Below are 13,197 nucleotides of genomic sequence, written 5' to 3' on the forward strand. Positions count from 1 at the left end.
AAGACTTTTATTCCCTTCTAAATGTATATATTGTTCTCTCTTTAACCCAGATCTGATGTGAGTAGGGTTCCCTGTAAAAATCCTTCCCTTATCCTCTCCCCCCTCCCTATCCCCTCAGCTTTTTATTTCTTTCTGAATTTAGAAGACTTTTATACCCTTCTCGATATATACACATTGTTCCTTCTTTAATCCATTCCTGATAAGAGTTGGTTCTTGTGTGATTCTAAATGTGGAGCTGCCATAATTGAATTGGTTTTTTTCTTGTTGCTTGTAATATTTTCTCCTTCAACTAGGAGTTTCAGAATTTGACTATGATATTGTTATAGGCTTTTCTTGTAGAATCTCTTTCAGGTGGTAATCAGTAGATTTTTTTTTCTATTTCTACTTTCTCCTCTTGTTCTAATTCTTCAGGACAATTTTCTTTAATTATTTCTTATGGTATTGTATCATGATTCATTTTTTTGATCACAGCTTTCAGGTACTCCAATAATTCTTACGTTTCCTCTTCTTGATCTGTTCTCCAGATCAGTTGTTTTTCCTATGAGAAGTTTCATATTCTCTTCTATTTTTTTTTCATTTTTTATATTTTATTTTTTTGTTTCTTGGTCTCTTATAACTGTGCTGGCTTCCCCTTGTCCAATTCTAATTTTCAAGGAGTCATTTTCTTCCTTAAGATTCAGGATCTCGGGAGAATGGGGGTGTGGGGAGGGGTTGGGGGGGGTAGAGCCATGGCAGAGTAAAAGCAGTGACTTGCTTGAGCTCTCCCCCAACTCCTCCAAATACCTGTAAAAAATGGCTCTAAACAAATTCTGGAGCAGCAGAACCCACAAAAAAGACAGAGTGAAACAAATTTCCAGCCCAAGACAATTTGGGTGATTGATTAAAAACATGTATTGCACCAGGCTAGGAGAGGAGTGCAGTTCAGCATGGGTCATGCAGGCAAAAACCAGGCCTCAGTGAAATTGGAGCAGTCCTCAGGGGATTAAATCAAGGGGAGCTGTGGTGGTTTCTAGACTTCTCAACCCCAAAGCACCAAAGACAACTTAGAAAGTCAGTAGGAAAATTTCTTCGGGCCTCAGTGAGAGAGGAGCTCAGTCTGGCCCCACTACTGGAACAGCCCTTGGGCAATGGCTGCTTCTGGAGCTCTCACCGCACAGACAGAGGGGGAAACCAGTGGCTAATCAGAGGGAGATTGCAGGGATCTCTTTGCTGATTCTGAGGCAGGACTCTCTTGCTTTGCCCATGCTTGGTTCTGGGTCATAGTTCTGGGTGGCAGTCCTAGGGTTGAGGAGGAGTGCTGGTGTGGTGGAGCTTGTGGTGGTGGGAATCCTCCTCACAGTTCCAAGGCAGAAAAGAGTGCTTATGGTCACTCATAGACCATAGGCCAGGCCAGGGAAGGAGCAAACCCCTCACCCTCAATCATATCACCTTGGAAGAACTGAAAATTTACAGGTCCCTAGAAGTGTCTCTGAAACCAGCTGCACAAAACCCTCGAAGCTTGGGACAGCTTGTGGACATTCTCCATACTAGAAGGAGACCCCTACCTTAACAAAGAGTTTAAAACTCAAGTAATTGGCTGGGAACATGAGCAAACAGTGGAAAAAAAAAAGTCAGGCCATAGAATCTTTCTTTGGTGACAAAGAAGATCAAAACATACAACCAGAAGAAGACAACAAAGTCAAAGCTCCTACTTCCAAAGCTTCCAAGAAAAATATAAATCAGTCCCAGACCATAAAAGAGCTCAAAAGGGATTTTGAGAAGCCAGTAAGAGAAGTACAGGAAAAACTGGGAAGAGAAATGAGAGTGATGTAAGAAAATCATGGAAAACAAGTCAACAGCTTGCTAAAGGAGACCCAAAAAAATACTGAAGAAAATAACACCTTAAAAAATAGACTAACCCAAAAGGCAAAAAAGGTCCAAAAAGCCAATGAGGAGAAGAATGCCTTCAAAAGCAGAACTGACCAAATGGAAAAGGAAGTCCAAAAGCTCACTGAAGAAACTACTTCCTTAAAATTAGAATAGAACAATTGGAAGCTAGTGACTTTATGAGAAATCAAGACATTCTAAAACAAAACCAAAAGAATGAAAAAATAGAAGACGATGTGAAATATCTCACTGGAAAAACAACTGATGTGGGAAATGGATCCAGGAGAGATAATTTTAAAATTACTGAACTATCTGAAAGCTATGATTTTTTTAAAAAAAAGAGCCTAGACATCATCTTTCAAGAGATTATCAAGGAAAACTGCCCTGATATTCTAGAACCAGAGGGTAAAATAGAAATGGAAAGAATCCACCAATCACCTCCTGAAAGAGACCCCCAAAGGAAAACTCCTAGGAATATCATAGCCAGAGTTCCCAGGTCAAGCAGCCAGAAAGAAACAATTCAAATATTGTGGAAACACAATCAGGATAACACCAGATTTGGCAGTTTCTACATTAAGGGACTGGAGGGCTTAGAATATAATATTCCGGAGGTCAAAGGAACTAGGATTACAACCAAGAATCACCTACCCAGCAAAACTGAGTATAATCCTTCAGGGGGGAAAATGGATATTCAGTGAAACAGAGGACTTTCAAGCAATCTTGATGAAAAAAACAGAGCTGAATACACAATTCAACTTTCAAATACAAGACTCAAGAGAAGCATGAAAAGGTAAACAGGAACGAGAAATCATAAGGAACTTATTAAAATTGAACTGTTTACATTCCTACATGGATAGATGATATTTGTAACTCATGAGACTTTGTCAGTATTAGGGTATTGAAGGGAAAAAAAATCATATGGATAGATGGATATAGATAGATAGATAGAGGGCACAGGGTGAGTTGAAGATGAAGGGGTGATACCTAAAAAATAAAATTAAGGTGTGAGAGAGGATTATACTGGGAGATGGAGAAAGGGACAGGTAGAATGGGGTAAATTATCTCTCATAAAAAAGACAAGAAAAAGCTTTTACAGTGGAGGGGAAGTGGGGGAAGGTGAGAGGGAATGAGTGAATCTTATTCTCATCAGATTTGGTTTAAGGAGGGAATAACATACACACTCAATTGGGTATGGAAATCTACCTTACCCTACAAGAAAATAGAAGGAAAGGGGGGAAAAAAGCAGGGTGTGATAGAAGGGAGGGAAGATTGGTGAAGGGGGTAATCAGAAGCAAACACTTTTCGAGGAGGGACAGGGTTAAAAGAAAGAATAGAATAAACGGGGGTCAGGATGGGATGAAGAGAAATATAGTTAGTTTTTTACAACATGAATACTATGGAAGGTTTTGCATGACAACACATGTATAACCTGTATCAAGTTGCTTGCCTTCTCGATAAGGGTGGATGGGGAGGGAAGAAGGGAGAAAATTTGTAACCCAAAGTTTTAAAAACAAATGTTGTTTTTTGGGGGTTTTTTTGCTAGGCAATGGGGTTAAGTGACTTGCCCAGGGTCATAGAGCTAGTAAGTGTTTTATGTGTCTGAGGCCGGATTTGAACTCAGCTCCTCCTGAATCCAGGGCCAGTGCTCTATCCACTGTGCCACCTAGCTGCCCCTTAAAAACAAATGTTAAAAATTATTTTCACATGCAACTTGGAAATAAGATATACATGCAATGGGGTATGGAAATGCCCTACAGGAAAATAGAAGGGAAAGGGGATAACAGAAGGTGGGGGGGGATAGCAGGGAGGGCAGATTAGGGGAAGGGGTATTCAGAATGCACGCCAACTTCAGGTGGGGGGAGGGGCGAGATGGGGAGAAAATTTGGAACTCAAAATCTTGTGCAAGCGAATGTTAAAAACGTAAAATAAATAAATTAATAAATAAAGATTCTGGATCACCTTTTCCAGTTGGTTGACTGTCTTTTCATAATCTTTTTTTTTCTTGGATTGTTCTTTTTTAAAAAATTTTTCCTCAATCTCTCTCATTTGATTTTTAAAGTCTTTTTTAAGTTCTTCTATGAATTCTTTTTGGGCAGATGACCATTTTGATGTTACTCTTTGGGGTAGGAGAGGTTTTTTTTTCACTTCAGCATCCTCCTCTGAAGACAAAATCCAGTCTTCTCTATTCCCATAGTGACTTTATATACTTAAGGTCTTTCTCCTTTGCCTGCCCACTTTTAAAAAATTTGTAGCAGCTTATTATTATAATCCCCTCTAGAGGGGATGGTACTTCTGGCATCAGATCCTCCTTCAGTTCTCCTCTCTTGCCTGGAACTGAAACCAAGATCTCCAGCCTCCTGTAGGGGCCCACAGCCAGTGGCACCTGTGCAACACTGCTTCTGCATTCACCAGGCAAATGCTGGTTTCTTCTTACCCAGGGCCGCGTATTGGCAGCACAGCTGGGCCTGGTGTCCCTAAAGTAATTTTTCTTAAGCACATTGTGAACATATCACACTCTCCCCCACCCCAATAAATAAATTCCCATGGCTTCATATTACCTCAAGTATCAAATACCAAATATCCTATTTAGTACGTAAAGCCCTTCACGATTTGACCCCTTCCTACCTTTGCAGCTGGTCCTGTCACAATGAACTACTAGCTCTTCTATCTTCCATTCCTGGAATGCCCTCACTCCTGTCCTCCACCCTGTAGAATACCTCACTTCCTTTAAGACTCAGGCCAGTGACACCTCCTCCAAGAGTCTTCTCCTGGTTCTTCCAACCTTCCTTTCTAAAGCTTCTTGTCGCATGCTCATACCCATCTTATAGTTACATTTATATATATAAATGTGTTGTTTTCTCCATCAAAATAGAAGTTTTTTGAGGGTAGAAATTCTTTTTGCTTTTTACTTGTATCCTCAGCACTTAACACAGTGTACAGCACTCAGTAAAGTAGTTAGTAAATGTTCTCGAATGATACATTTCTGTGATATCTCTATCAAAGATGGTTCAATTTTTTGCTGCCTTCTGCCCTTTGGCGGGGTGGAGGGGGGGAGAAAAGACAGACGGACCTATAAGGAGAGACAGGGAGAGAAGAGGGGGAAAGAGACAAGAGGAGCAGAGAGGAATAGACAAATCTGATGAGAATTTAGAGGGAGGGACTGAAAAAATATTATCATACACTGCTCATTTAAATTAATTACTTTAAATATAAATAAACACAAGCAAGTTCAATTGATTATATTGATGTTTAGTGAGAAAATTCTGTTTTTAAGGTGCTTAATAAATGTTTATTGGTTGATTGACTGATAGTGGCCAAGACTGTCATGATAGGGTCACCCATAATGTAAACTGAGAAAATGGTAAACCCTGTTATTTCAGACATGCCTGTTCCCTTGATATACCTCTCCCTCTAATGGGAAATTTCTAATGATTTAAAAATAAGTGAGAGCCACTAGAAGTTAAAATTTTGTGGACCGGGAAAAATTTGCTACAGACTGTTTCACAGAGACAGCCTCATCAACTGGAAAACACTGACCTAAAACTCAATATTAGATAAGGAATGACTTTGGTACCTGTAACTGAGCAAACATTTATTATAAGTCAAAGCATAACTTAAAAAATACATACGAATCGACAAACATATGATGTTTCTAAAACTCTTCCAAAAGCTCAGTGTGTCCTAGATGCACACATGAGACCCACCGCTTTTGGACATCACTCCAGTCCCTCTGAAGCATCTCATTCTCTCTCTGCAGGTGTTTGTTCTTGGCGAGCTGGTCAGCTACACAGTTTAGGCAATAGCTCATCAGTTCTCGGATGACTTCAGCTGGGCTTGAGACTTTCTGCAGGTTTAGTGATCCAAGTATGAACTAGGACAAAAGGAAAAACTGAGTTAATTTCTAGTGACTAAAAAAGATTAAGTAACCTGGTTTCAAACCCAAGGGTTTTTTTTGTTTTTGTTTTTTTAAACAGGCAAAAAATGTAAAGCATAAATACAACTTCACTTGAACATTTCAGATGTTAGAGAGAAATGTAAGTATTTTACCAATTTCGTTTTTCCTATTCATGGTCATAATAGTAATAAAAATACAACCTAATAGCAATGGTAAGGACTCACCAAAAAAGCAGCATACTATTTATTACCACAAAAGTTCAGTTACTATTGTTATTCAGTTGTGTTCAACTCTTTGTGACCCCATTTGGATTTTTATTGGCAAAGATACTGGAGTGATTTGCTATTTCCTTTTCCAGCTCATTTTACAGATGAGGAACAGACACAGGCAGGGTTAAGGGACTTGACCAGGGTCACACAGCTACTAAGTGTCTGGAGTCAAATTTGAATAGAGGAAGATGAGTCTTCCTGACTTCAGGCCAGGCACTCTATCCACTGCACCACCTAGTTGCCCAACAAAAGGCCAGTACCATTTGTTTATTTGTTACCAACCTAATCTGCATTCTCTTTATTCAGTTAAAAATGTTTATACCAACACATTTTAATGCTAATCTCTAGTAATGTATATGGGAAGGGCATAATGAAGTTTAACATTGCTTAAAGATTTCAAAAATAGTTACATTCAGGCAAAGGGAGAGTTGTAGGCTATCAATAAATAATATTGTTTAACACTACATAACAAAAAAAGGAAAAGCTATGTACTTAGTTTCTATATCTAAAATCAATGTCTAAAACCACAAATAAGAACAAGTTAAGTATGTAGTAATATATTTTAGGTTTGGTTTGAGGCCTTTTTGAACCTGAACTATAATTTCATCAAGTCAGAGGAATGGCAAGTATGGAAACTGCCTGCATCTGTATGGAACTCCTTCCATTGACCATGACTTCATATCCTTGAAGAACTGCATGGGCACAAAGGATTAAGTGATTTGTCCAGTGTCATAGAGTCAATATGTGTCAGAAGCAGGACTTGACATAAGGTCTTTCTGATTCCAAAGTCTGTCTTCTATCCACTGCACCAGCAGTGTCAAACTCAAATAGAAACAAGGGCCATCAAATAGTACATAAGGATCCCTGCTGGTCATGTACTGCCTTAAAAAACCACATATTAACATTATCTATGTTCTATTGTATTTTTATTTTACTAAATATTTCTCAATCACATTTTAATCTGGTTCAGGCAGCACTCCAGCTGCAATGTGGCCTGCAGCCATGGATTTAACAACTCTATATACTATATGATGCTGCCTTTATAAATTTATCCCTTCTACATCACAGGGGTTGGTGCATAGCACCCTTGCAATGTGGAAAATCCATGTAAAAACTTTTGGCCCTCCATAGCAGAGAAGAAATCTGAATTATTATGTTGTTAAAAGATAAAATATGTTGATATACAATCCTATACACATATTTTATGCATTTCTGAGTTTCTAAACTTTTTCTGTGTCATCTGCTGGCCTTTATGTGTTGTCTGCAGCTTCTGTAAAAACTCCCAAAAAATTGCTATTTAATTTCTTATGCCGACCCATGATATACTGAAACCATGATGGGGAAAGTCCTGATGTGGAAGGGATAACTATATTAATACACTATATAGAAGCAAGTGATGAATCACTGAATGAATGAATGAAAACTATTTATTAAGCACTTTTATGTGTAAAGCATTTTGCTAACTTCTAGGAAGACAAATTGCAAAGCAAGCCACAGTCCCTGTTCTCAAGGAGCTCACATTCTACTGGGAAGAGACAACACCCATAGGAAGTTTCAGGGGCAAGTCAAATGGAAAGGCCCTGTGGTCCTTAGGGTGCAACAGCAAAGCAGATAGCAATCTTCCTTACTGTCCTTTCCTCTGATAAAACAATATCAGTTTCTGATAATGCCAAGGACTTTGGTCTCGAGAACTTCTTTTTCTAGGTCTTCAGTAGCTATGACTGCTTAAGCTTTTTAGCACACATAGGTTACTAGGCCAAATCTCCACAAGGGTTGCTCCCCTGGATGATGTCAGGGGGAGACTGGGGACTGGAAGTAGGGTAGATGGAAGGTAGAGGAGGATGCCTGGGTTTACCTCCTCCTTGGTGAAAATTGGTTGAAAACGTATTAGTGGTGGCAGGGACGGTGGGTACTTTCTCTACAAGGTTGCTACCCTCAAGGTTGATGGTTCGGGCGAGGGGCAGGGGGAGGTGGAAGCAGGGACAGTGATGCAGGCGGCAATGATACTATAAGAACTCTCCATTTTTCTGCCCCTTGGTGTCAGTTGGTCAGTTAGTGGTATTGGTGGGATAGAGAATAATTGACCCCTTTCCCACAAAGCTTGCTCCCCTAGAAAATGGCTAAAAGACCCAAGGTGAAAGAAAGGTTAATGGTCTCAGTGCCATTGTTATTCCAGAGGCTCATGAGCTCAGAGTTCGAGGGGAATACTACTGTAGGGTGGTGGTGCTGGTTTCACTCTCCTGGCACATGCTGCCTCCTGTTTCTTCCTCAGGGTGCTTTGCTGCTTCAGCAAGACTGGCTTGCTTGCCCTATTGGTGGCAGTTGTTGGTGAGACCATGAGCCTAATGATACAATTAGGAAAAAACCTTAGCACAGTGCTTGGGACACAGGTACTTAATAAATGTTTATTGACTGACTGGAACATCTGGCTTCTTCTTTTACTGAAAAACTGTAATATGTATTGGGGTGTGTGTGTATATACACACACACACACACACACATATATGTATATACAGATACACACAGAATATGACATATTTGACTTCCTAAGATCAGAGAATTTAGTCAGTCATGAAATCACGAACTTCAGAGATCATCTAGTCCAACCATCTCATGGACTGACTGAATGAATGAATGAAAAAGCATTTAGGAAACATCTGCCACATTAATTTTACAGGTGAGATAACTGAAGCACATAAATATTAAATGATCTGCACAAAGTTGCATGCTACGTTAGCGTCAAAACCAAGAAACAGGAGACCAGTCTTCTAACTCGGCTAAATGATCAAAATACCACACATGACTGTGACTAAGAAAATTCCCTAAATGGACAACAATTGAAGAATACATTATTATCCTGATTGTTTAAAATGTTTTAAAAGACAAGCTATAGTATGTATGAAGATGAGATTCAGCAAGTTGCGAGAGTGGAGAGAGTACTGGATCTGAACTCAGAGAGCTGGGTTCAGATACGAGCTGTGCCACTTACTGTGTAACCTTGAACAAGTTACTTAATCTCTTTGAGCAACCTTCTTGATTAAGTCCATTGGTAGGTGTATTCCTGATAAGGCATTCTAGATCAGTGATTGGCTATGTACAGAATTGAAAAGGAGTAGGAAGTTAGGCCAAATTGCCTTTGGGAAACTATGATATCAGTTCAATGACTCTAAAATAATCACCAAATCAAAAGTCTAGAATTTGCACTCGAAGTATCATCAAGTTATGCTATACAGCTAAGAATCTTGGAATAATAATCTCAGAAGAATCAACATTTCAGTTGCCCCAAAGGATGACAAAAATTGAGCCATGGTAGTTCAAGTGGTATCACATATTTCTAACAATGATTTGTTCATAAGAGTTAGGATAAAAAACATCATTAAGGACCTACATCATTCAAAAGAGAGGTGTGCCAATCATGTATCAAGAGAGGACAATAAATTAAGGACAACCTAAGTGCTGTACTGGCACCTTCCAAAACATTAAAATAACCAGAGGAAGTCTATATGAACATTAGTTGACTCCCCTAAAAAGTATTCACAGAAACATGGATAAGAAATGCACAGGGTAGCAAGACATGGAGGGCCTATGATGTATATCACTGGAGAGACTATCCACACCAAGGTCATAGATTCATTGAAGTATTAAAATATTGTTTCACAATTATCTGGTTCCATCACAGCTGTCTCATGAGCTGTAATCTGAAAACTTCTTAAAAAAAAGGCCTACATAGGATAACATCTAAAATTTTATGTAAAGCACCAGAAATATAATTATATTTATAATTTTTTAAAGCCAAAACCCAGAGACTACTAAAAGTTAAATGGCCCACTTATTTCTTTCCCTTGAGTGTAAAAGTAAGACACTTAAGAATAAGCCACCCCGGCACCCAAATTTACTCCCACTTGAATAACTATTGAGTAGAACAGAACAAAGACCCAGGGAAGGGAATACAGAAATAGAGAGCTCTATATCTTTTTTGGGGAAGTGGAAGGGCTGGCTATATTTGGGGATGAGTTGCATTTGAAGGTTTAAATTTTTTTTTTACTTTTAATTATAAACTTGTGATTATCTTAGAATAAGACTTAATTTTTTTGTTTGTTTCTAAAACTTTATGGTATTTCAGATTCTATGGCTCATCTACATAGCATAATTTTACATTTTTCCCCAAGAAGTTTTTATAATAATTTAATTCCTTGAGAATGCCTCTGTATAATATTCTTAAAATTATTTAGCAAGATACACTTTCAACAATGTACATGCTGAGGAATAAATTAGTCAGTTTACAAAAAAATTTAAAGGCCAGCAAAATGTCCCTACCACCCAGTTCCCCTAGCGTACTATTTTTAAACGATGTCAAGTAGTTCCTAGATCTTGCGACTACTTGGATTTGTAGCTCTGTGGAGTGGGCCTCTTTGGCTGATTTATGTTCATTAACTTGTTTAACATCTTCTGAAAGAAAACCATAGTTAAAGAGTTCTTACTTAACATTGCAGAAACCCTGCCAGGAGACTTAAGGATCATTTGTCTGTATTGTGACAACTTTTATTAGGTCTCTCTCTTCATTCTGTTTAAAGAAAAAACAATAGACCTTTTTTCTTCTTCAGAATATACTAACTAATCTACAGGCACAGAAATATGAGCTCAATTAGGAACACATTTATTATTATTTCTCTGGCTTGAAAAATGTTTTCATTTTACTTTTCTTTTTCAATCACTATAGCTCATAAAATCCATCCCTGTGGTCAATTCATTTGTTTTCTCTTAAGATTCTCCTTTCTCTATCGATCCTATATTTTATATCACTAAAAAAAAGTATTTGCACATGCATTATTTCACTTGGTCTTCATGACAAGCCTGTAAAGCAGCAGAGTTGGGTCTTGCCTGTGAAGTAGCAGAGTTGGGTCTCACATAAACTATACTGTGGCAGAAATTAGATTTAGATCAGAATCTGACACCATTATAAATCGCAAATAGATAAATTATCTAAGCATAGAAAGTCACACTATTAAAAAATAAGAGGAGAATGGCAGATTATAGCTTTTATTGGGGAAGAATGTATAACCAGACATGGAACAAGGATTTAAAAAGATGAAAGAGTTTTGATTATACAAATACAATAATCTCACAAAAATCAATAATCAAATTAACAGCTAATATTAAAAGGAAAATATGTCTTAAATATATCTGATAGAAGTCTAAAATCTATAGAAAACTGACACAAATTTCTAAGACTAAGAGTCATTTCCCAATAGATAAAGGGTAGAAAATGATAGTCAAAAGAAATATAAACTATAAACAGCCATCTGAAAAAAAAAGTCTTCCCATGCTGAAGGGGCTGGAGGCAGATAAGCAATAAGATCCACTTCTGGTGGAGCTGTGGATTAGTCCAACTGCTTTGGATTAATAATTTAAAATTAAGAAAATAACTGAGAGTTATGTAAGATTTCTTCCTTTATACTACCACCAGTATCTCTCCTTTTCCATAGATGTGGTCATATCACTTCTCATGTTCCAAACCTTTGAAACATTTCTTGCTACTACCTACTAAATAATGTTGAGAAGTGTGGCATTTCTCAACACGTCAGCACTACCCTATCTTTCTGGCATTATTTCATTATATTTCTCTCAAAATACTTTGAAGCTAATCCAAATTGGGGTATTCATTGTCCCTCATATATGCCCTAAAGACTCCTGGCTCCAAGCCTTTACTCACCTTTTTCAATATGCTTGGAATGCCCTTCCTTCTCAGTATCTGCCTCTGGGTCCTTTTCCTTCCTCTAATTGGAGAGGACAGAGGGTGGGCAAAAGAGAACTTTTCTCAGATCCTCCTTTTAAGGAGGGGGTCCATGGAGCCCTCATCATTCCCAAACTGGCTGAACTGCTGTACTTCATCATTCCCTCTCCTCCCTCTTTTTCTTCCTCCCTTCCTTTCTGCTCCTCCCTGCACCCTTCTCAGATTTTGTGTGTATGTTGTCTTCTCCTATTAGATTCAACATATAGTAGGTACTTAATAAATGTTATTGACTGACTTCATTAAGCTTCTGCCTCTCTATTTGTTCAATTCCTATCCACCCTTTAAAGCCTAACTCAAATGTGGAAATACAATAGCATAGTAGAAAGAATCACAAGATAACAGAGTTGAATGGATGCTCAGCAGCCTCCTAGTTGAACACAGGCCTGAAAAATCATATCTACAAAGCCACACCTTACAAATAGACATTCAAGCTTTGTGTGAAGACCTCCAAGGATAGGGAGCATGCCACGTCCTGGATCAACACATACACTTTTAAATAGTCCTGGTTGTTACGAAGTTTTTCTTTCAGTAAATCCTAAGTTTGACTCTGTCCAAACTTTTACCACTTTTCAATTTTTAATTTAATTTTTAAAATTTTATTTATTTTAATTTCTGGAATAAAACAAGTATTTCCATAATATAAGAAAAAAATGACTGCACATGAAACTGTAAGAGCCAAACACAACAACTCTGAAGTCTCTTCCACATGACATCTCCTCAAATATTTTTAAAAAAGGTTTAAAATGAATCTGGAAATCATAGGAAAACATGAACATACAAAGAACATAAAAAAGGATTGTACAGGAATCTGTGATTGTCTTTTATAGACAGGTTCCTGGGTATATTTCAAATTTAATATGATAATTCCAATACTGCTTTGTTTGTCCCCTTCTGAACTTCCAACTGTTCCCTTCCATTCATATTTTAATAATTCATAGACTTTTTTCTTTCCTTTCTTCTTTTTGGTATCAAATTCTTTGTAACAAATTAAGTGTAAGTCATGCAAAACAAATCCATACAATGGCTATAACTGAAAATATATGTCTTATTCTGGACTTCTAGTTTATCACCTCTCTGCCAATAGATGGGAAACACAATTTGTCATTAGACTTCCAGACTCATGATTGGTCACTGTGTTGAGCATACATTTTATATCTCCCACAGGTGTTTTCCTTTTCCATACTGTAGTCATATAAATTGTTCTGATATTGTTCACTCCATTCCATATCAGATCATAAAGTCCTCCCATGTTTTTCTGAATCTGTAAGTCTTTCACATACTTAACGAATATCGTCATGTGCTCCTTAGGTTTTCTCCTCCACCTGAAAAATTCCTAGTTTTTCCCATAGATCCTCATATGGCATGGATTTGAA

The 13,197-nt window shown here is 37.9% G+C and overlaps 1 protein-coding gene across 5 annotated transcripts in view; it reads right to left on the reverse strand.

The window, feature by feature from the left end:
• XRCC4 (X-ray repair cross complementing 4) overlaps window positions 1-13,197 on the reverse strand; it is a 360,556-nt gene that overhangs the window by 178,751 nt on the left and 168,608 nt on the right. For all 5 annotated transcript variants that reach the window (XM_078153142.1, XM_021007891.2, XM_021007884.2 and 2 more), the window contains exon 4: window positions 5,571-5,737. In XM_078153142.1, the coding sequence (XP_078009268.1) occupies window positions 5,571-5,737 (167 nt within the window). The remainder of the gene's footprint in view (window positions 1-5,570; window positions 5,738-13,197) is intronic.

Source organism: Phascolarctos cinereus, unplaced genomic scaffold, assembly GCF_003287225.1.
Source record: "Phascolarctos cinereus isolate Bilbo 61053 unplaced genomic scaffold, phaCin_HiC Scaffold_4;HRSCAF=312, whole genome shotgun sequence".
NCBI classification, from domain to species: domain Eukaryota; kingdom Metazoa; phylum Chordata; class Mammalia; order Diprotodontia; family Phascolarctidae; genus Phascolarctos; species Phascolarctos cinereus.